General features: G+C 43.9%; 1 protein-coding gene across 7 annotated transcripts in view; it reads left to right on the top strand.

Annotated features, from left to right (window-relative positions):
* PDZD2 (PDZ domain containing 2) overlaps positions 1 to 24,516 on the top strand; it is a 404,920-nt gene that overhangs the window by 284,222 nt on the left and 96,182 nt on the right. For all 7 annotated transcript variants that reach the window (XM_027520465.1, XM_027520462.1, XM_027520463.1 and 4 more), the window contains one exon: positions 18,629 to 19,130. In XM_027520465.1, the coding sequence (XP_027376266.1) occupies positions 18,629 to 19,130 (502 nt within the window). The remainder of the gene's footprint in view (positions 1 to 18,628; positions 19,131 to 24,516) is intronic.

Raw genomic sequence — 24,516 nt, 5'->3', positions numbered from 1 at the left:
ATAGTCAGATTCGTGGCCCAGGACCCTAAACATGGTCCTTACCTCTCTGCCTGGAGTGTCTTGCCCTCTCCCATCCCTCCAGGCCTCATGCTTTGGCCAACTCCCAGCCCAGCTAACTTGCGCTGGGCCTTAGACCCTGGGTACTTCCTGAGGAAACTTGCCTGTGGACACCCACCCCCAGAGCAGGTCAGTCTCTCTTGCAGAAGCTTCTGAAGTAACCTGTGCTTCTGGTGGAAGAGTCTTCATATACTTAAGATTATTTTTAAATGTGTAGGATATAAATATAACTTTTGTGATTTTATTTATTAATATTAAGCATTTACTTTCACATTGAATAAATTCAGTATTTTATATATTACTATTTCATGTTCTATGAAATGGTTTCAACAATATAATTTGTCATTAACCATATAATTGATACATTAATTTTAAAAATTAATTACCAAAAAAATTAATGATGAAAAATATTAGTTACAGATTGACTGTGAAAGTTGAGGGCAGAAATCAACTGCTTATTCTCTGCTTTGTCAGCCCTGAGCCTGATGCCTGTCCTCAGTTCTTGAACCAGATTCTTGTCTATCATTTCCTTAATTTTCATAGAAAATCTGTTCTTGGCACCAGACTGACTCCCTTCTGGTTCTGCTGTGGAGTGCCTCCCAGGGACCTCCCCTTTGGAGTAGGGGCTGGGGAGGAGTTGTGTGTTTTCTCTCTTTAGCCCCCATAGCCTCCCAAGAAGCTGGATTGGGATTTGTCTGAGAGAGTCTTTGTGTTGTGAAATCTGGGGCAGGGCCTTTAAAATACAGCTCCATTCATCGATCCTATTGGGATTTAAGAAAAGAATGAAAACTGAAAACTCACTTTTCTTATTTGTTCCTCCTCTCAGTTGCTTTTTTCTCTTTTTCCTTCTATCCCTTGCCTCTGCCTGAGGAAGAGTGAAAATTAGGACATCTAAACTTTGGGAAAAAAACAAAAAAATCTTTTCTTCTTTGTAGACTCTTCGATCTGGAACTCCAGCCATTTAAAAGAGCCCAAGAAGAGGTCGTTTTGGATTTAGTCACACAGTTATTTATATTTTTTGAAGATGTTTCAAATGAAACTGGACCTTATAAACTTCGTGCATGGTAATTTAGAGAACCTTGCTTCTCAGTTCTGTGCGTGTGTGCTTAGATGTGTGTGACTCTTTGCGACCCCATGGACTGTAGCCCGCCAGGCTCCTCTGTCCGTAGAATTCTCCGGGTATGAATATTGGAGTGGGTTGCCACTTCCTACTCCAGAGGATCTTTCTGACCCAGGGACCAAAGCCAGGTCTCCTGCATTGGCAGGAGTATTCTTTACCACTGAGCACCTGGAAAGCCCTCCGTTGTTTAAGAAGCCAGTTTTCGTATTTTCCACAGATCTCCTTTGTCAAAGTTAATTTTTGTTTAAGTCCTACCTGGAATCACCTCCTTTTGCTTGAAGGGTGGCTCTTTTGAGAACAGGTGGTGCCAATACATAAGCCCTTGGAGGAAGCTGAGCAGGGAAGGTAATTAAATAAATCTCATCTTGATGCTCTTGAGGCCATAATAACTAATTTTAAAAGACTCAAGTAAATCTTTTAGGAGGAACTTTTTGAAGAGAACTCAGGATGCAACAGAGAAGGCAGTGGCACCCTACTCCAGTACTCTTGCCTGGAAAATCCCATGGACGGAGGAGCCTGGTAGTCTGCAGTCCATGGGGTCGCTAGAGTCAGACACGACTGAGCGACTTCACTTTCACTTTTCACTTTCCTGCATTGGAGAAGGAAATGGCACCCCACTCCAGTGTTCTTGCCTGGAGAATCCCAAGGACGGGGGAGCCTGGTGGGCTGCCGTCTATGGGGTCGCACAGAGTCGGACACGACTGAAGCGACTTAGCAGCAGCAGCAGGATGCAAAATGTTAACTAAAGCAGAAAAACCCCCTAGTTAAGGAGTGACCCATTGTCCTTGTCGGCCCCATGTCCTCCTGGGTCTTTCCCAGAACCTGCGTGAAGCCCTCTAAGTGTCTGGTGAATTGGGTGCCCTGCCCTCTCACCTGGGGCTGCTGCTGCCCTCATAAAACTCCTGTCTATTTGCTCCCCAGCATGGGGGGAGCTAGGGGGCCTCCCTGGTAGATCATCTGGTAAAGAATCCTCCTGCCATGCAGAAGACCCTGGTTCAATTTCTCAGTTAGGAAGATCCCCTGGAGAAGGGATAGGCTACCCACTCCAGTGTTTCATGGGCTTCCCTAGCTAAAGAATCTACCTGCAATTTGGGAGACCTGGGTTCAATCCCTGGGTCAGGAACATCCCCTGGAGTAGGACATGGCAACCCGCTCCAGTGTTCTTGCCTGGAGAATTCCCATCGACAGAGGACTCTGGCAGGCTGCCGTCCATGGGGCTACAAATAGTCGGATGCGACTGAGCGACTAAGCACAGCACGTGGGGAGCTAGGCCACTTAGGATGCCCCTTTGTCTTTGAGAAATGTTTGGGAGTCTAAAGGGAACAGTGCCCAAGTGGAAAACTCTCATTTGTTTCCCCACCCCCCACAAAAGTTCAAGAAGGTGCTCAATGCTTTTATTTCTCCTCCCTTCCAAATTCTTCCGAATCATGCTTTTCCTGGTGTGCAAGTCGAGAAATAACTTTGGGGGGGTGTTTATTTTTCCAGGCAAGTCCATGGCTCTGATTTTGTTTTTGGATGTTTTCCATTTGCTCCAAGTAGGCGGGCTCCAAGTCTGGTGCCTGCGGTCTGCCAGCTCTTTCCTGTTGAGAACACTTGGTAACGAAGTGAGTTCCTAAGATTCTAAAACATGCGTGTGACTCAAATACCCACACCTGCTTCACCTCATACTAAGGCAGAGCTAGCTGTTCATGCTCGGGTGTTTTCCCCCTAGAGTTGAAATCGTGTATCTGCAGAGTCCCTCTCTTGACATTTAAAAAAAACATAATGTTGACTGTCTCATGGCATTGGCGTGTGCTGAAATATTTAATATTAAAATAGCTGGGCTTTTGAAACTCCTGACTCAGCAGAATGAAGGAGGCCCTTTATAGGAGGCGTCTGAACCAGAGGGAAGGGTGTTGTCTAGATACCTGTTACAGATGTTGGAAAGGTGGGCCAGGGAGATGGGGTGCTGGGAGAGGAGGTCACTCCTCGCGCGTGCATCTGATTATTTGTGGCAGTTGTTGGTATCACTGAGAGCCGCCCGCATAGTTTACGAAATATTCAGGGGTCAGCCCATCTCACAGCTTGGTTGGGATGGGCAGCCTCCCAGACTCCACCCTGAATCCTGAGGCAATTCCAGGACCTCTGGAAACACCCTTAGGGTTCAGGTCAGGCCAGAAGGCTTGCAACTGCTCTGGGAGTTGAGAGCCTGACCCTGGCCAGATGGACATGGAAGTGAAACAAGAGGCCACCACTGTCTGTGTTTTGAAAGGCATCTGTCTCCTGGCAGACAGTATGGCCTGCTGTGCTGATGGTCTACAGAGCCTGATTTCTCCCACAGCCACACATGCACGCACCCCCACATACATAGGCATCCTTCTCGCTGGGATGACTTAGATCCCTGAGACCCTCAGAGAGCCTCTCTGTCTCAGGGGTCAGCGAGGCTTGGCATCTAAAGCATATTTGCCCTACTCTCTCAGATCTTTTTTTTTAATTAATTTTTTGGCTGCGTTGGTTCTCTGTTGTGACATATGGGCTCTTTAACTGTGGTACAAGGGCTCCTCTCCAGTTGTGTCTCAAGGGATCCAGAGTGTGTGGGCTCTGTAGGTCTGGCGTATTGGTTTAGTTGCCCCACAGCATGTGGGATCTTAGTACCCTGACCGGATATCACACCCGTGTCCCCTGCATTGGAAAGCAGATTCTTAACCACTACACCACCAGGGAAGTGCCCTCTTTCAAATCTTTAGTTTGGAGTCCCTTTCTCTCTGTCTGTCTTTGTGAATTTGACTTCTCCAAGGGCTCTTTTTCACCCCAAGTTGACTGTGGTTCTCTTTGCCCCATTCAGATCCCAGAATCGGCTCTGACAGCTCCCCTCTGTGAGTTCACCTTCTGGGGAATCTCTCCAGGACATTCGCCGCTGACAGGCTGTTCTGGTTGACCTGTGATTACTTAGCGAATTTCTGAGAGCATGATGAACTGACATTTATTGACGTGTACTTTGTGCCAGGCCAAAAACCGGCTAGCTCCCACTTAAATCCTCCCAACCATCCCATAGCTCAATGAGTCCGAGGGATTCACCTGTGAGGTCCAGCGTCCTGCCCAAGGGCCCACGCGGCAGTGCTGACACCTGAACTGTGTGATCTGACTCCGATACTGGGGTGAATTCTGGTGACGCTGTTTAGAGATGAGTAAAGAGAGCCTCACCCCAAACGAGCTCTTTGCTGTTGGCTTTTCCTTTTACCAGCCAGCAGATTTAAAGGGAATCTTTGTGAATGCCATTCATACAACTTGACTTCTCAAGAATGCTCTGCTGGCTGCTCTTCTGCTCAGATGAGCCGAGTTCTCCCCGTTCATGACAGCCCTTTTTTGGCTAGTCTCATTTCCCATCATCTCCTTTTGGGGAAATATTTTGTTCTTCTCATCATATCATATTGTTCTTCTCATCATATCACCCTCCCTCACATGCGTTCTCCAGGAAGCAGATGCTGAGTTAGAGCTCAGAGTGTAAGATGTCTGTTGGGGAAACATCTGTGGAAGGAATAGGGAGGGAGCAGGTGTGGGCAGGGGGAGCTGGCATGAACCAACCGTGCTGCTGTCCTGACCGAGGCGGGCAGCCCCACAGGGAGCTCTGGAGTCAAGCGTGCTCATCGGAGGAGGCACACAAGGTGAAAACAGCCAGCCCGTGTCTCCCCATCTGGCTTGCTGTTGACCACGAACCACCCCCAGAAGAGCATGACCTTGACGTGAGAGTTGAGCACGAGCTTGATGAAGCTTACAGCTGGAGGTCATGAGCTAATAAGACACTCCTAACCCGCTGGACAGCAAGTCCTTCCTTGAAGAGACATCTGAGCAGCCCTTCAGCTCAGAGATTTGCCTGCTCCTCCCCTTGCCTCCCAGCCTCACCTTACAGCACATTATCTTCCACAAAAATCCACAGGAACAATGCATGTGGTATTAAAACCCCTTTTGTTTACAGCCAGAAGATGGGTGCAGACTGCCTGCCATCGGAGGGGCGGCTCATCGTTAAAAGAGAGGTGTCCAGGGTACAGTCTGCTTGAGAGGCCCTGGTCTGGAGTGGAGGCGCCGTAGGGGGTGCAGAGAGCCAGGCGAGGTGGCTGTGGTCCAGGACGCCCCGAGCCAGGGGTCAACCTTGGAGGCATAGCCTGTGCTGGCCATTATTTTGGACCTTGGCTATGCTGAACACCCAGGCCTCTGATTCTGGGCAAGCTGAGGAAATGTTGGCCCTGCTTCTCCAGAACTTGCGGGGACTGTCTCAAGATCATGGTGGAGAGATAGGTGAGGGCAGTTGGCCTCTTCCACTCGCCTGGAGAAAGCACCTCACTCCTCCCAAGCACTCACCTGCCTTTTGGACCTGTCTGAAAATACCCCTTGTTTTCCCCAAGGCCCTTTCCTTCTGGGTGTGGGATTTATTTTGGGTGTGAACAACCCACTGAAGTGGAATCCCTTATGATATTCACATGGGGAGAAGCCTCTTTGGCAGATAGAGGTTGCTGCCCTTTTTTCTTTTTCTAAACCTGGTTGTGATTGTAAAAGAGGACAGTGGAAAATCTGGCTTAAAGCCTAACATTCAAAAAACAAAGATCATGGCATCTGGTCCCATTACTTCATGGCAAATAGATGGAGAAAAAAATGGAAATAGTCACAGACTATTTCCTGGGCTCCAGAATCACTGTGGACAGTGATTGCAGCCATGAAATTAAAAGATGCTTGCTCCTTGAAAGAAAAGTTATGACCAACCTGGAAACCCTATTAAAAAGCAGAAACATTACTTTGCCAACAAAGGTCCATCTAGTCAAAGCTGTGGTTTTTCCAGTAATCATGTATGAATGTGAGAGTTGGACCATAAAGAAGGTTGAGCACCGAAGAATTGATGCTTTTGAACTGTGGTATTGTAGAAGACTCTTGAGAATCCCCTGGACTGCAAGGAGATCCAACCAGTCCATCCTAAAGGAAATCAGTCCTGAATATTCATTGGAAGGACTGATGCTGAAGCTGAAACTCCAACACTTTGGTCACATGAAGGGAAGAGCCGACTCATGGAAAAGACCCTGATGCTGGGAAAGACTGAGGGCAGGAAGAGAAGGGTGTGACAGAGGATGAGATGGTTGGATAGCATCATCGACTCGATGGACATGAGTTTGAGCAAACTCTGGGAGATAGTGAAGGACATGGAAGCCTGGAATGCTGCAGTTCATGTGGTCATGAAGGGTCGAACATGACTGAGCGACTGAACAACAGCAACAACAAACCTGGTCATAATGAACAACGTTAGGATGGGGCACATGGTAAGTCCCAAGGTCATGGCCTGGATTTGTTTGCAGTCAAATTGAAATTTAAGTCCTAGTTCCACCTGTATCAGTTTGGTGACCTTGGGCAAGTTAATCTCTCTGAGCCTATTTTCTCATCTCTAAAAGATGGATCAAGGTGAGGTGTATGTGTAATTAACTCAATACACAGCATATAGTTACACTTAATCAATCCTGGTACCCATCCCCCTTGTCTATTATAATTTGTATTAGTTTCTGGCACTTCTAATATAAACATACCATTAAAAGCAAGCTTTGTATTTTCATATCAATGTTTATGCTTGTGTATCCAATAATATATGGTTTCTTTAATGCTTAGTTTGCAGTTATTTTAAAAATCCCAGTAGATAATACAAAATGCCTACGCATTTTCTTTGAGCATAATTAGCCAGAGGCTACAAATGTCAATGATGTCACAGTCAGAACTGGTCAGCAGACACACGAAGAGTTATACTGATTGGAAGCCCAGATGTTAAAATTGTGCTGTCCACATCTCTAAGGACTTGGCTTATCTCTTTTTCTAGGATAGAACTTTATTGATTTGGCTTTCTTGTAATTGAAATCCTCCAAACTAAGAAGAGGCCTAGAGGATCATGCAGATGGATGAATTACAGGGAAGATATCCAAGAAATCCAGCTTTTAAGGAGCACCCTTTGCTTGGAAAAGAATGTTGCCAAACTTAGAAAGTCAGTCTATGTGAACCTTTGTAAATTATGAAACCTGTTCAGCCCTACCATGCCTGCCAGAGATCCTTAGAGAAGAAAGAAAACCCAAAATCCGATTTTAAAAAACCCTCAGCAGACTATACAGGAGAGATTCGAGAAAAGAACAGCGCCTGGCATTAGCCAGAGCACATTAATCGAGGTAGTTATTTTGCAATTTAATTATCTTTTCTCTGCTGACTTCAAAACAGTGAAAGAAATTTGAAAAAGAAGCCCACGATTTTGATGGAAGTTGTTTTGACGTAAGTGAAACCAGGCTTGGCATGAGGTGGGGGCAGGCTCTGGCCAAGCCAATGGAACGGACCCTGGAAGGATTGAGACAAACTGGGGAAATTGTTTCAAGATGCAGCTGGATCTGCCTGAAAGGGGAGGGACGTGGAGGGCACAGACATTTCATCAGCGTTTGAATTGGTGTGTGAGCAGTGGCGAGTGCCTTCAGGAAATGCAAGGACCCACAAGAGTCTCCCTTTTTTTTTACCGCCACCTCTGGGGAAGCGAAGAGGGTGGTGTCTTTTGAATGGTGCACTGTGAGGGCTTGAGGATTCCTGGCTGCTTTTGAACTCGGTTGTGGTTGGTTCGCGGAAAGAGGGACAGAAAGGGAGAATGTGTGTCACTAATTCTCTTAGCCTCCAGCACCTTTTCACTGTGGAGGGACAGCGGAGATGTGGCAGCATCAGTACAGAACTCAATCCCTGGGTCATTGTTGGCGCATTTTTTCAGGACTTGGTGGTTCTGAGTCTAGAAGATAAATGAGCATCATCTTTGGGATGTGAGTCTGGCTTCCCTAACTCTTGAGCATTAATAGCAGCCTCTTTGAATGCAAAGGCCAAGGGCAACTCCGTTATGTGAGGAAGCGCAGGAATTGCCAAAGGCAGGGCTGGGGAGTTGGATCTCTGGTAAGACCTGAGTCACAGGGAGTGAGCCACTTTGGCTTTTCTGTTTCTCAGAGCTGATCTAGCTTCAGCTCTCAGGTGCAAGTCATAGCAGAGAGCTCTTTGATGTAAAATAAGTGTCTCTGACTGGCCAGGGAGCAGGGCAGAAGAAAGACCTGGAAGCTTCCTTAACATCAATCCAGGCAAAAGAAGTACCAAAGAGACTTTGGGTTCATTAGTCCCTGGTAATCTGTCCTGGAAAAACAATAACATGGAGAAAATTAAAAATGCAATGCAGTTTTGAAATAAAAGTGAAAAAATGAAATGCAGAGTAACATGACTGTATTAGCATATGATATGTATTACATTAGCATGGTGTTTGGACTCTATGCCTAGTTAGTGTTAATGAGAAATTATTTCCTTTCAAAACATAGTTTATGATGTGGAAAAGTAAGGAAACTCTAGGAGACCAAATGGGAAAGAATGCTCCCTTCATTTCAGTGCAGTCGTGGGAGGAACTCTGAAGGTAGGAGAGGCTACCAGGCGCTTTATAGCCTAAACTGGAAGGAAAGGTGGTTATTCCCCAGAATAAAATGAAGGGAAAGGATGGGTGGGATGCTGACATAATTGGATAATTGGGCATGATCTGAAGGAAAGTGAGAAAGATGTTTTCAAAAGAGCATGTTTGTATGAGTCAAGACTTTGTAGGGTGTAAATGCAGAAGATGCAGAAGGGGATACATTCTGATGACTGAGGATCGATTGAAAAGGAATTGCTATTAAGAAGCAAGACACAAGAGACCATGTGTTATATGATTGCATTTATATGAAACATGCAGAAGGGGCAGATCTACAGACAGAAAAAGTGGTGGCTGGGCTGGGAATGGCATTAACTGTGAAAGGGCATAAGGAATCTTACTAGGGTGATGAAAATGTTCTGAAACTGATTGATGGTGGTGGTTGCACAGCTTGATAAATATCCTAAAGATCATTGAATTGTACATTTGAGATGGATGAATTTGTAGGAGAGAGAAAATATGCCTCAATTAAGTTATTTATCCAAAAGAAGTCTTTTTTTTTTTTTTTAAAGAAGGGGTCTTTTCACTGACGGGTCATTTGTGTGTGTGTGTGTGTGTGTGGTGCTTAATGTATGCCTGTGGTTGTGCTAGAGTGTGAGGATACAAAAATGAAGATCTTTACAAAGGCATAAATAGGCAATTTTCAAAGAAATCAGAGGACTACTAAGGATTTTGACCTCACTAGTCATTTTTGTTATTGTTCAGTTGCTCAGTTGTGTCCGACTCTTTGCACCCCCATGGACTGCAGCACACCAGGCTTCCCTGTCCTTCACTGTCTCCCGGAGTTTGCTCAAACTCATGTCCATTGAGTCAGTGATGCTGTCTAACCATCTCATCCTCTGCTGCCCTCTTCTCCTTTTGCCTTCCATCTTGCCCAGCATCAGGGTCTTATTTCCAATAAGAGTCAGCTCTTTGCATCAGGTGGCCAAAGTACTGGAGCTTCAGCATCAGTCCTTCTAATGAATTCCCTTGCCATTACTGATTTGCAAATTAGGACATGAGGTAGCTCTTGACTGGCAGACTGGTAGAGAATACGAGAGTGACAAATGGTTCTCTGAGAGCTTCTAGTGTCTTAAATTAGGGATTCATTTGTTATACCCCTTGCCAGAGGCAAGATTGGAAGCACATACAAAACATTTCAATGTGCTTTTGATTCAGCAAGAACTCTGGCCTCAGAAAGTCCACCTAAAGGAGTTTATCTTCGGGAGACTTTAAATATCATTGGTACTCTGATGCCTCCCAATTTTTTGTTTCCAGTTCAGTCCTCTGCTCCAGCATCCAGATTCAGATGTCCAGCCACCCACCCAGCAGCCACATGAGCCTCTCAAACAACATGTTCAGAATGTAACTCCAGAATAGACCTGGGCACCAAAATAGGTCAGATGGCCCCAACCCACAGAAAGCTACTCTACCAGCCTCAGGTGGTGACAGCTCCATGCCTCTGGTTGCTCAAGCCGAACACCTAGACACCATCCTTGACTTCTGTCTTCCTCTCACCCCCTGTATCAGATCCAAAAGCAGACTGCTGACTCTACCTTCAAAACTGATCTTTATTTTGACCACTTGAAACCACCCCTACTGTTATTCTGCACTGAGCCAGCTTCTCTGCCACAGTTAATATCTGGTCTCACTCCTACCTTTGGTCTACCAGTAGTCCACTCTCAACACAGGAACAAAGCCTTCGTTTTAAAACATAGTATATATCACATGATTCCTCTCCTCAGAGCTGAACTGCTTCTCATTTTTTTTTAAGAACTTGCTCTTTCTTTTTTAATTTATTTGTTTGGTTTTTGGCTATGCTGGGTCTTTGTTGCTGTGCGGTGCTTTTCTCCAGTTGCAGTGCACAGACTTGCTATTGCTGTGGCTTCTCTTGTAGAGTGCGGGCTCTAGGGCCCTTAGCTTCAGTCATTGTGGTTCCTGGGCTCTGTAGCACAGGCTCAGTAGTTGTGGCACACAGGCTTAGTTGCTCCAGATCTTCCCAGATAAGGGATCGAACCCGTGTCTCCTGCATTGGCAGGCGGATTCTTTACCACGGAGCCCCTTGGGAAGCCCCCACTCCCCATTCTGTACAAAAGTCTTTACAACAGTCTTGCAGAAACTGGTCCTGGTATCTCCCTTAGCTAGTCCCCCGTTACTCTCCTCCTTGCCCACTCCTCGCTGTTCTTACATGCACCAGGCGCATTTCCAGTTTAGCCCTTTTACACTGGCTCTTCCCTCTGTCTGGAACGTTCTTCTCCCAGGCAGCTGCACGGCCAACTCTTTCATCTTCTTCAAGTGTTTGCTCAATGCACTTAAAATTTCAATCCACCTCTTTCAGCTCCTGGCGTGCTCAGTCCTCTTTATCCTGTTCAATATGTTCTATTTTCCATAGCGTGTCTCACCTTCTAACATACTACTCAATATTTATTTGGATGATTATTTAAATAGGTCTGTTGTTTGTCTCTGCCTCTGCTAAACTGTGAGCTCCACAAAGAGGGACATCAGTTTTTTCACTGCTATACCCTCACCAAATGCCTAAACCAGTGCCTGGCATACAGTAGGCGTTCAATAACCGTTGGTTAAGTGAGTGAATGAATGATAGATTTGTAATGTGCAAGTAGTAATTCAGTATGCAGAAAAAGTAGTGTATGTCATGAGGGAAAAAAAAGTGAAAGGAGTTCCCATGTGTGCTGTCTGAGCTCATCAGTTCCCTCATGAGGTGAAATTGACTCATTCATGTACAGCAAAGTCTGACTTCACCTGCATGCCCTCCCCGGCCCCCACCCCCAGGGAAAATGTGACCAACATCATCAGGATGAGTTAGCAAAGCTGTGTGGCTGGAGTTCTAATTTGATTTTGTATAGACTGCACGTTGATCTCATATAGTCATAAGAAACTCTGATTCACTCATAGTAATTGAATAAAGAAATGCAGTCATTTGCAAATAGAAGCCTGGAGGGTCTGTTTTGTGGGGCAGTTTCTCTGCAGTATGTTTTATAAGGTCAGTTCTTATTGTTGATCACGTGTTTTCTACTTATCTTCTGAATTTCTGGTTCCCAAAGGTGTATGAGTGCTTTCAAAATTGCTTTTATTGATTCATGCAGAAGTGAGGTACAAGAAAACCTTGGAGGAAAGCTGAAACTTCATGTAAACTTACTACAACATGAATGCAGAGACCATGCTTCTAGGTCTTTCCTGTGAGAGCTGTATTGGACTAGAAAGTATGGAGTGTGTCCTGGTGTAGAGATACTCTGCTGTGAGAGTGGTGAATTTAAATCAATCTTGTTAGTTTGAGATGTGAATTTTCAAGATAAATACGAAAAATCAATGATACCTTCTTGTGTGGGAATTGAAAAAAAATTTTTTTTCAGGAATCGTATGACTTAGCTGCTTTTTATTGAGTATTCAAGGTTGTTTTTTTTTTTTTTTTTAATGTGGACCATTTTTAAAGTCCGTATTGAATTTGTTACAATACAGCTTTTGTTTTATGTTTTGGCATTTTGGTTGCAAGTTATATGGAATCTTAGTTCCCTAACCAGGGATCAAACTCCTACCCCTCCTCACTGGAAAGCAAAGTCTTAACCACTAGACCGAGGAGGAAATCCCTGATACACTGACTTTAATCAGTATTTGTGAACTCAGAGGCTCAAACACCCACTTTCTTTATGACTCCTCTTAGTATAATACCACCTCTTTGATTCTACCTGAAAGATTTATTTTCAATATTGTTTTGATGTAAGATGTGTATTGATTTTTATTTCTTAGTCACTGGTGTGAAGGCTCATATCACTGAGCTCCTTGGATAAGATTGGGGAACAAGATCAATTATGAACTGAGTCGGCATATTCTTCTGCTACATGTCAAGAATTATGATTTTATCTGACTAGTAAGCTAAGCAGTTAGCCTGCCACTGTTTCCTGGGTGCTGCTGGCAGAAGATAGGAGAGCCCTGGATCAGGAATGAAAGACAGTTTATCATTCATAGAAAGAGCAGTAGCCAGAGGATCAGCACACTTGCCCCTCTTCCCCACATCCCAATTCCCCTAGAGCACCGTGGACCTCTGTCCTCATATGTAGATGCTATGGCTTAAATTTCACTCCTGTGGTGGTTACAGGTTTGGCAGCTGATAATTTGGTTTGGGTTTGAATGAATAATATTGTATCATAGGTCAGAAAAAAAAATTTTTGTCAAGTATCTATTCTGATTCTTCACTTTCAACCTGTGTTTGCCAATCCAAATTTTATGATTAAAAAAAACTTACAAACAAGGACTTCTCTGGTGGTCCAGTGGTCAAGACACTGCAATTCCAAATCAGGGGGGCACAGGTTCGATCCCTGGTCAGGGAACCAGGATCCCACATGCTGTGCAGAGAGGCATAAATAAATAAAAAATGTAATTAATCATTTAAATTAATAATAATAAACACATTTTATCATAAAACGTGTTCATTTATGCATATTCTTCAGATAAGAGAGAGAAGGGGAGAGTCACTGAAGCCAGGCATTTGTGCTGAAGAGAGAAGGTGAGAATGAGTAAAACTTGGCTTCCCCAGTTAGCTCCGCCACCCAGCAGTTGGAATACAGTGTTCTGGTTACTTTTACGCTAAGCCCAGACCCTGTTCTATTTTCAGCTCTGCTTTGGTGCCCAATCCCATCTTCCTCCATCTGCTCAGAGCTCCCTTTCCCCTCCATGAACTAGCAAGGAAGCACATTGAGTTCTCTCCAGAAAGGGCCTTGGGAGTGCATCAAAGGGATCAGTACCTCTTCTCAGCATGATATTCAGACCCCAAATTCTGCCTTCAGGGTCCCCCAAAGAAAGTTCAGCTCTTTTTAGGAAGGGCTGTGGAATCTGGGAAAAGTGTGCCCCAAATTCAAGGTAGCTGGAGGGCTATACCCGAGAAAGAATGCCAATGGGGACCCTGGTTCCTAACTGACTCCAGGAAGTGATGTTTCTCCTCTTCCCTTCCCCTCTTGGAGAGCTGTCCAAACTTGCCTCCCTCTGCTTCCTAGCCAAGACTTCACTGGGAAATCAATCTCTCTGTATTTAACACTTCTTCTCAGCCCATTGTTCTCTGGGTACCTACAGATTTATAGCCTCAGACAGCCCTCTGGAATAATTAGGCTTAGCAGGTTTTCAAAGGACCACAACCAGCTTTCCAGCCTCCTGTTACTCCTTAGGCGAGAGGTGAGAGGTTGGTGCTGTGTGTTAGACAGGGTGGATCTTTGCAGCTATTTTCACTGTGGAAATCTCAGACGCTGATAGAATAACTTGTCTATAAACATCTCCTTGTAGTCAGTGTTTAGTCTCCTGCTTTCTGTACTGGAGACCTGACATACTTAGACGAAGCAAGAATATGTGGTTTGGTGAAAAGTTCCAGAATCCTTTTATGTGTTCTTTGAGTTATACAGACCATTGTAGTACAGGCCAGGGCCCTGCGATGAATATCCAAGTTCCTCTGAGTTACACGCACATGTGCACAAGTTCAGCCTGGCGGCAGACTTCTGTAGTCTTAACACTGTGTACCAGACATGAGTGATCAGTGGCTAGAGGCCCAAGATGATTTCCAGGGGCACCTGGAGATCGTAGCTTCCAAGAGCTTTGGCAAAACAGTCTCAAATATCAAAACTGTATAGCTTCCTCTGGCCTTCTTTTGATAGAATCAGGGCATGAGTTAGTGATGGGTGTCTTGGCCTTCCAGCATCTCACCTGTCTTTGCCCCTCTTATCTCCTGCCCATATCCATCTTGATCTTCAAACTCCAGGAAGCTTTATCCCTTTAGCTCCTCCAAGCATCTAGTCTCACCTGCCAACCACTTCTCAGGCTCCCAGTCCTGCAGAGCCCAGACTTTAGAATTATGACAGCATTAAGAAAGAGAGGAGGTACTCAAAGTTTCATTTGGATAAAGCACTTTTTGAGGGAAAGGGAGAGGAAGGGATCTAGTCAAACAAGTTCTAGGCTAGAACTCAGTCCCTCATTTCTGGCCTTTTCTCTTTGTCTTAAGGCCAGCCTGGGATGGTCAAAATAAAATAAATTTTAAGTGAATTGAATGAATAATTTTACATACCAGAGGACAGTTTCAGATTTTTTGAATAAGTCAAAAAATAATCATGGTATAGAGAAGCTACCATAGGGTAGAAGACTAATTTTACCTGTTGTTAATGACGAGGAGACCTTCTATTTTTCTAAGTCACGTGATTGTATTTTGTGTCTGGTTTCTCTAATGTTAACTTTGAAGTTTACAGATTCTAATGGTGGGTAAAAATTCTACTGAACAGAAAGGGGATTTGGAAGTATGAATTAGCCAGGCAGGTGTGGGAAAAGTTAGGCAAGTCATTTGAATACTTGATGGAGAGGGGATGCGGTAGCATTACCTTTAAGGTGATTCAGAGAATTGTAAGAAAATTGCCCACTGCCTAAGAGTCTCTTTTTCACTAACTTGCTACAATGTCCGTAATTCATGCATTACAGTTTGCCTTCAGGATGACCTTAGAAAATGCAGTGTCCAGGAAGGAATAAAGTAACCTGTCATATAGTTCCCTGAAGGTGTCAGGGTCTTATTTATTGTTAGGAAGCCAGGAAAGGACTGGGAGATGGTGCCAAACTAAGGATAAACTCCTTTTGCTTTGTAATTCTGCTGAATGTGGATCCTGCACAAGGAATAAAATAGTATCAGCCTTGGAAAAGTCTAAGGTTCTTGGAGTGCCCATGAGAGCAGAGATGGGAAAGATATTCAAAATCTTATACTCTGAATCAGTGGACCAGCCTTCTTGGTACTGAGTAGAAGGTCTCTGTGGATAATCCATCAAGTTGTTCAGAGTTGTAATACAAAAAGTAGAGTCTCAAAAGCAATTTGATAGAAATTGCCTCTCCCAGTGAAATCTTTTTCACATTGATGGTAAATGTCCTGGAGGCCTACGATGACTTGCACATAAAGGGACTGTTTTCTGTTTTTCTAGGTTTTTCTTTTATACTTGACACTGGGCTAGCTTGCTGTCCTACTCCTGGAACTCTTGCCAGGAAACCAGCAGTCACAGGTAGAACGTGAAAGCAACTTGGAGATAGATGATCCGTTTTAACACCTTCATTTTGCAGATGAGGAAGCTGAAGCCCAGGGATGGTACTGATTTAAGAAGCAGAACTGCACAGAGGATGTGCATGGTTGGGAAGCAGACAGACCTGGGTCTACCAGTTGGCAGTTGTGTGAACTTGGGCAAGTTAGTTAATGTTTTTGAGCCTTGATTTCTTCTGAGAGTTCTTAAGGAGCATCCACTCAAAGAAAAAATTCAAAACTTGGCCAATATTATTATATTTGCTATTAGTTTTTTAAAAATTGAGAGGTAATTCACACGACATAAAATTCACCATTTTAAAATGTACAATTTAGTGGTTATATTCACCATAACTGTTGTGCAGTTATCACCAGTCTAATTCTAGAACATTTTCATCACCTCCCTACAAAAAACCTGTACCTATTAGTTCAGTCGCTCAGTCGTGTCTGACTCTTTGCGACCCCATGAATCACAGCATGCCAGGCCTCCCTGTCCATCACCAACTCCCGGAGTTCACCCAGACTCACGTCCATCGAGTCAGTGATGCCATCCAGCCATCTCATCCTCTGTCGTCCCCTTCTCCTCCTGTCCCCAATCCCTCCCAGCATCAGAGTCTTTTCCAATGAGTCAACTCTTCGCATGAGGCGGCCAAAGTACTGGAGTTTCAGCTTTAGCATCAGTCCTTCCAAAGAAATCCCAGGGCTGATCTCCTTTAGAATGGACTGGTTGGATCTCCTTGCAGTCCAAGGGACTCTCAAGAGTCTTCTCCAACACCACAGTTCAAAAGCATCAATTCTTTGGCGCTCAGCCTTCTTCACAGTCCAACTCTCACATCCATACATGACCACAGGAAAAACCATAGCCTTGACTAGACGGACCTTTGTTGGAAATCCTTATAGCCTGCTAATTACTCTTATGATTTTATACCTTTCAAAGATTTTATCCAGTATGAAAAAAAGTACACAATTCAAAAAATGAAATCTAAACATTGTAGAAAAATGGTGCTGGAACCAGCGTTCATTTTCTAGACCCTAGAAAGGTCTAGAAATGTGTTTCATCTAGAAATGCCTAGAGATACCTTTCATCTCACTGTGTTTCATGGAACAGCTTGGGGTCTGTACAGGATCTTAAATCTACCTGATTTTTATGTGTAAGTTCATTGCCATGGTTTACAGCCCAGGATCAAAGAAAGTTTTTTACTAGCTTTGGCTGATATTTGAGGACTCGTCTCTCTTATTCATTTTACTTAAAGGCAAAAATTCAGAATTGTTCTCTTCTTTGGTTAGACAGTCACTGTCGTTGCAATACCCTGACCTTTATGTACAGGAAATATACGCCTTTGGCTCAGAACTTATTACATTTCAAACATGGCTGGTCATCTCTCCTTATGACCTAATCCTTTTCTCACACACGGACTGCCACAGCTTTCAGGTCTGGTATTTAGACATGGAGGGAGAGAGGCTGGTTTGGTATACTGGAAAATTTCTCTGTTTTCTACTAATTGAAAATGTAGGCACCATAGCCCCAGGCATTCTCTTTGTGGGGCATGAAGAAGAGAAGCGGGTCTGACTTGTTAAGGATTTAGTTGTTGACATTCTTTGCTTGGGAGCCAGTGATGTGTAGAATGTGGCAAGATTCCAATGGTTGAAGGCATTTCCCTGGGTTCATCTAGGGTTTGTGCTGCCTTATCTTTAGTGGCGTGAGTGGGGGATCCAGCCCAGCCTGGCTTGCTGACTTTGAGCAAGTGTTTTCTTTAGTGAAACTTTAATGATCTGGTCCTGGATGCTGCTAAGTACTCCTCTCGCTTGATATTTTACTGTTATTCTCTAAGATCTGAAGGAGTCATTGTATTTCAGGCTTCACATGCGTTAGCTCATATGATTTCCTGCTTCTAAATGTTTGATGGTCCTCAGGTACATGTGAAAACCATTGAGCCTGGCCCTTGTCTTCCTCAAGCTTAACACCCCTCCTTCCACCCACCGTTCCTGGTTGCCATGGTTTCCAGCAGCCATATTCATCCTGGTTGCCCTGTGTCTGTGTGTTTTCCACTTTGTTAGTATTCCTCTTCATGTGATGCCCAGACTGGAAGTCAGACTTCACGTGTTCTATGAATAGCCAAACTGGAACCAATACCAAGAAATGAACCTGGTCCTCATTTCATGCCACACACATTGGCTGGTGCTTCTCTATTGGCTGCATCTTAATGCAGCCCCTCCACCCTGCCCAACTCAGGATCTTTTTTTTCATCTTAACTCATGTGAGGCAGAGTTCCTCTTGTGCTGGTTGTTTTGTTTTGTTTTGTTTTTTGCCTCAGTTTGACTCTCCAATCTGTGGCTTTTTTTATTTTATTGGATTCTTTTTCATACTCTTTTCCATTATGGTTTATCATCAGATATTCACTATCATTCCCTATGCTATACAGTAGGACCTTGTTGCTTTTATGTTCTGTATATAATAGTTTATATCATGCAGTTGATTTTTTGATCCCGAGGGCAGAACTATACATTCCCCCCCAGTCTGATTTTTACATTTCCCCTTGACACTAGCAGTGTTGTCCCATCAGAACAATATGAATGGGAGGCTGACATCATTCTGATTCAACAAGTTGTTGAGCAAAATGAAGAATAATTAAAAAAAAAACAAAACAGTATATTAGGATTGGCCCTGTTAATAGAATAATCCTTCTCTGGGTATCTTCGTAGGGGACTTTCATGAATCATATTCAGTTCATGATGTTTTTTTGTTTTCTTTGGGGGTTATTTCTAGCATCAACAATTCGATAGATTGAATGGAGTGTGGAGCCTGTTTAAGAAGCTTCGTGCCTCGATCACCCTGCCAGGCTTTTAGTCACGTGGGTTCCGTGTGGGCCACAGATGCGTCGATCCACTGCATTGTTTGCAGAGGATGTTTGGAGGGTTTTAACTGGCCCCTCTCTTTCCCTTGCAGTTACCTGGCTGAGCAGTGCTGGAATGGCGGCTTCATCTACCTGATCATGCTACGCCGCTTCAAGCACCAAGTCCATTCTCCTTATAACGGCAACAGTAGCAACAGCTCCGAACCAGGAGAGACACCTACCTTGGAGCTGGGGGACCGAACAGTGAAGAAGGGGAAGAGAGCAAGAAAGTTTGGGGTCATTGCCAGGCCTTCTACCCACAAAGCCACTGAAGAATCCAAGAGCAGCACTGGCTGTGAGTTGGACCACGACCCCGTGTCTGAGCTGGACAATGGCCTAGACCCTGAACTGGGAAACGGTCATGCTTTTGAGCTAGAAAATGGCCCGGATTTGCTCAAGGAGGTGGCTGGATCCCATCTAGATAGGTCGGAATTGGACAGAGGGACAGAGCCTAGAATTCCAAAGACAGATGCCCCTCTGCCCACGAGCAATGACAAACGCCGCTTCTCAAAATCTGGGAAGACGGACTTCCAATCCAGCGACTGCCTGGCACGGGTAAGGTTTGCTTTGATGGTAGAACCTGAATTTTCCATGAAATATTGTTTGCAGTTGTGTTTACAGTTTAGAAAATACACCTGAAATGACCTTGCATTGGATACCGAAAGATTTATTAAGATAAATGATCAGAGGACATGATAATAACAACAACAATATCCAAGTTATTTTATCCCACTTAAATAAAGAGTTAGTCAGTGATCCTAAGTGGAAAATTCAAGCCTTCTGTGGTATAATTCGAGTCATATGAGGCCCAGATACAGTACTTGAACTGTATCATTATTTATCACTGCTGTCAGCAGTGGAATTGCCACTGCAGGGCCAAGAATTCCTGGTGGCTGCTGATAGCATAAATATCCCAGCCTCAGTATTACACAGGAAGGATGTCCAACCTGCGGGGAAGCGTCTGCTTTTATTTTTAACACATCAAAACAAGTGACATTTTTAGGGGATTGTGTTACTATATTGCTAAATTCCAGTGAAGTCTGGAAACTTCCTAGAAATCTCTGAAACTGGTATCCGGCTGTGAGGGTCGGAGCGGGTCTTACCTAAAAGAAAAGCAGGTGTGGTCTATTCTGAATGGTAGTAGACACACATCTAGCCTCAAATGGTCTCCCCCATTATAAGCAATACCCTCTTGTTAAGTTACCTTCTGTAGGGTCAGTGTGCTCATTCCAAGAACCCTCTTGGCCAGGTGTGCCTCTTGGTTCCTAAACAAAGCAGCAACTAGTGAGATGGTTCCTGATTGGTTTCTTTTCTGACTCAGGAGATGCCCTCTAAGGATGAAAGAGGAAGTTAGAAAGATGGAAAATGGGCACAGAGGAAGTATCAAGTACAGCTTTGCAGTCTGGAAAATGGTGCCGTAGGAGTGAATGTAATTTCTAGTAAGGCTAGTGCATGAATATTTCTGCAGCTGTAGCCTATCTGCATAATGAGTTGAGAAGAATCAAAACACCTGTCTTAAGGGACTAGCTATGTTCCTTCATTTGAAGATCTGGGTGACCTTCATAAAACCTTATACAGAGAAGGTGTATTTGTAGATGAAATGTACAAACCAGAAGAAAAAAAATGTTTCTAATAATGATTTCCTACCAATTTTATGCCCCTCTTCCCCAAAAGGATTAAAAACAATAAAAAGATTATAATATACACCTCTCTCCCAAATTAAGGGCAATAGAAATGTTGTAGTATGTTCCTTATCAATGAATACTATATCTTGATATGATTTTTTTCTTCTGATGATCAGATTGTGAATATACAGAAAGCCTAAAGTGAAAAAAGCAAGTTGGGCAATATTGGTTCGGTTTGAAGGTTTAAGGTACCAAAGGTTTAGGGTGGAATCTCATATACAGTCCAAAGAAGTCCTTTGGGCTAGGACAAAGTGGGGATAATGGGATGATTTTCAAAGAAAAAAGTGCCACACCAAACTTTTAAGAGAGTACCATCCTCTGCTCATCCTAATTAAAAGCAGTAACCTAAAATTGGATTTCTGGATTAGACTCTCTTAAGACTGCACATACCAGAATTCCTTTGCCTGGTTTTTGCACTCAACATCAAATGTTCCAGAAAATACAAATGAAAGGTGAAAAAAAGCAAATCTTCATCTATTGTCTTGGAACCTTTTTTTTTTTTGAAGCCCCATGCCTATATTAAAAGGAGAAACTTGCCGTCTGGAATTCTTCATAACTGTTCTAAATCTGCAGACTGATTATTGACCTCGGGTTGTACGTTTGGTCTTGAAAAGTCAGAATGGGTCCCACACCTTCTCAGGCATGAATATTTCAGTACCTTTTGCAAGCCCAGAAGTATCTTCATTAGATGCATTTGCCTGGGATTGAAAATATTGACAAGAAGTGGATCTTCACAGCTTTCCTCCTCATCTTGGTGGCACCCAAACTGGGACCAAAAGACCTTAACAGAAGGCTGCTTAGGTTCTTGGGATGGCTAGATGTGTATTTTTATTTCAGGATGAGCCCAAGGTCATGCTAAAATGGAATTTCCAGAAAAACAAAAATTAGCTATTTACCTCTTAAGCCTTTGGGGGAAAATTCCACTCTATTTGAATAATGGGAGATTAGACATGTCGGCGTTGTTCCGTTTCTGCTTTATTAATGATTTAATATATCTACAGAGACTTAATAAATTACAGACAAGGCTCATGATCATTCAGACCATTTTTATTTGTCAGCTACTTCTTTTTCATAGACTGTTATTTCTTACAGGAAAATAAATCCTCAGACTTTGTTTTTACATTTCTGTTCTCCCTTAATGGACCTATAGGAAATATTTCAACAAATATCTCCTTTTAAAGTATGGCTTGTTTATATAAAATATTAACACAGAATGATACACATGCAAACAGATGAATTTTTAAAAATACACAAGTTGGGCCCATCTTCAAAAGCCCAGGAATCTCTTAGGATATAGATATGCGATTTTAGAAATGAATTCAGACTTCCTTACTCTCTTGTCTAGTAAAGCTCATTACTCACCCAAGGTGACATGTACACTGTGTATTTTTGTAATGCTGCATGGTAAAAATGAATGCAAACAAACTTAGTCACGTAACAATGAAAAAAATTTCAGTCAGCAGAGCTTATTGACAGCTGGCATATGTGTTTATGCATCCGTTTGCAGTCTTAGCCTGGTACCCAGAAATCCACCCTGTACCGTGCCAGACCTCTTTCCTATAAGTGGTTCAGCAGAGACCTCAAAAAGGCTGCCAGAGCTCTAAATCTGCAGGAAAGTGTGTGAAACTCAGGAGGAGAGTCAACACTGAGGACATCTCCTGGGTGGTCCCTGATGTTTGCCTCTGGCAGAGGCAGCGGGAGAATGGTCCTCTTCTAGGAAGACCCCACAGTCATGGGGTGAACATACATACTTCACATGGTAATGTCTCTAAGTTCACATTTGCCTTCACCTCTCTTCAGAGCCCTCAGCTTTTTACCAGCCATCTTCAGGATGTCTCCGTCTCTAATATTTCACATCATGCCTGAAACTGGATGTATGGCTTTCCTGCACCACCAAGCCCATTCTAACATTTCAGGTCTTACCATCCACAGAGTTGCCTGAGCCAGAAACCTGAGATTCAGCTAGTGACCACTTGCCCTGGGTTGTGCAGAACTTTCCTGGTTTTTCACTGGCAAGTCCATATCCTGGGAAACACCTTCACCCAGCCAGATTGGGACAGTTGGCATTGTGGAGTTAGCTGGAATGTTGCCTTTTCTCAAAGAAGAAAATGGAAACCCACTCCAGTTTCTTGCCTGGGAAATCCCATAGACAGAGGAGCCTGGTGGGCCATCGTCCATAGGGTCACAAAGAGTTGGACACGCCTTCACGACAACAACTGCCCTCTCCCTTACACCAAGTCCAGTCAGTCCCTGAACCTGGGCTGCTCCTGCTCCCTTGGGGATGTCCACCCTCTCCACTGCTCTGCGCCCCATCCTGCAGCTTTGGTTTCGGGCCAGGCTGCTGTCGCCTCTCACCTGGGGTCACAGTAGTCTGCACTGCTCCCATTTCCATCCCATCATCAACTGTCCCAGTGCAGTCAGAGGGACTTTTCTAAAGAGCCATCTTACCATGCACACGGCAGCTGAAACCATTTGGTGGTCCAGTTGCCTTTGGGGTAACCCCCGAACACCTCAGCTCGACATAGCACATAAGGAAGGCCCTTCATCATCTGATTCTCACTGCTGTCTTTCTCCCTGATTTGGGCTGAATTCGTGTTTTCAAAATGCCACACTCGCTCTTGTCTCTGAGCCTTTGCCACCTCTGCCCCAGTTCAGTGCATTGCACCTGTAGGTGCTCCGTAGATGCTTATAATGAAGGCACAGGAGAGCCCCAAGCCTGAGAGATGGGACACCAATTCCAGCCCTGGTTCTTCCACCCCCAGCTCTGTGGCCTTCAGGCTGCCATGTCCTCTCTCTGAGCTTGTTTTCTTACCTCCAAGCTGAGCTTTTTGGTCTGACGGAGGAATTTCAACTCTGACATTATGATCACATGTTTCTTCATTTCTTACTGATCATTCTAAGTAAGAAGGGATAAGCAAACAATCTCAAAAATAAGTTTTCAGTTGAAGCTAGAGCATTTACTGCAGTGAAATTCTGGTTGGATGATGTGTCTTCTCACATTTGGGGCAAAGATGCTGTTGTAACATTTTATTTTGGGTTCCAGCAGATGAGGTCATTTAAATGCTGCTGTGGCAATTCCCTTTAATATACTACCCCTGTTTTTGGTAAATAAATCCCTCTGTTTGCCTTCGTGGAGAGACGCATGTGTGAGCTCACACAGTAATTGGCGGTTTATAGGAAAGGGTAGCACTCCAACATTAATACAGACGTCCATAGCATCCAATTTTGCGTGGTTTGGCTTTTTCTCAACAGACTGACAAAGTCTCATTGCCCTTTCAGCCAACGTAGAAGGAAGCAAAAGCCCAAGCCATCTGTCTAGACAGGGTCTGCTTCAGAACTCTGTCATCTCTACAACTGGATCTGTGTTCACACTTTGAATACTGGCAAACGTGCAGGTCTCCTATCTTGGCGAACTTCTTAATGTCAGTCTCGATAACTTTGAAGACCCCTAAGATTATGGTAAACATTCTCTGTTTGTTCATTCAGTGACATTTATGCAGTATTGTGATGTGCTAGGCACTTTTCTAGCTGCTGGAAAATCCATTGGTAAATGAGAGACAAGGTTCCTATCTTAAGGCATTTATCACAAATAAGGAGCCACAAGCAATAAACAGATTAAAAAAAACCAGAGTGTTAGATGCTGACCACAAGTACAATAAATGAAATAAAAACACAGTGAAGTAAAAGATGTCCCAGCAGTGACATGGGCGGGGGCCCAATTGATAATGGGTGTCAGCGAATACCTTATTAAAGAGGCCATGTTTCAGCTGAAGACTGTCAGGAGGAGAGCAGCCCTGCAGAATCTGGGAGCAGAATGTTTCTGGTGAGAAACTAACATCTGAAGGTGCCATAAGACAGGAATGTTAGAATATTCTGGTAGCAGAGACTGCAGCATAGTGAGTGATAGGGAGAGGACTAGGAGGTGATGTGAAAGAGACAAGATTACAAAAGTTCGTGTTTACCATTGCAAAGAGTGTGGACCTTATTCTATATCTAGGGAGCTATCAGAAGGTTTAAGTTAAATGCATCATGATGTTTTTCTTTAAAGTTTATCCTAAATGCGTAATGGAGAATAGTGGCTTGTGAGAGGTAAAACTTATAAATGGAGACCAGATCAGAGACTATGATAACCCAAGCTAAAAATGCTGGTGACTCATGAGGGTGGTAGCAGAGAAGACGAGCCGAGGTGAGATGGATGTGGATCTGCTTTGCGAATAGAGCCTTCGGATCTCACTTATGGTTTAAGTACAGGGAAT

Source organism: Bos indicus x Bos taurus, chromosome 20 (assembly GCF_003369695.1).
Source record: "Bos indicus x Bos taurus breed Angus x Brahman F1 hybrid chromosome 20, Bos_hybrid_MaternalHap_v2.0, whole genome shotgun sequence".
Taxonomy (NCBI): Eukaryota; Metazoa; Chordata; class Mammalia; order Artiodactyla; family Bovidae; genus Bos; species Bos indicus x Bos taurus.
This window is presented reverse-complemented; position numbering and strand designations above follow the sequence as displayed.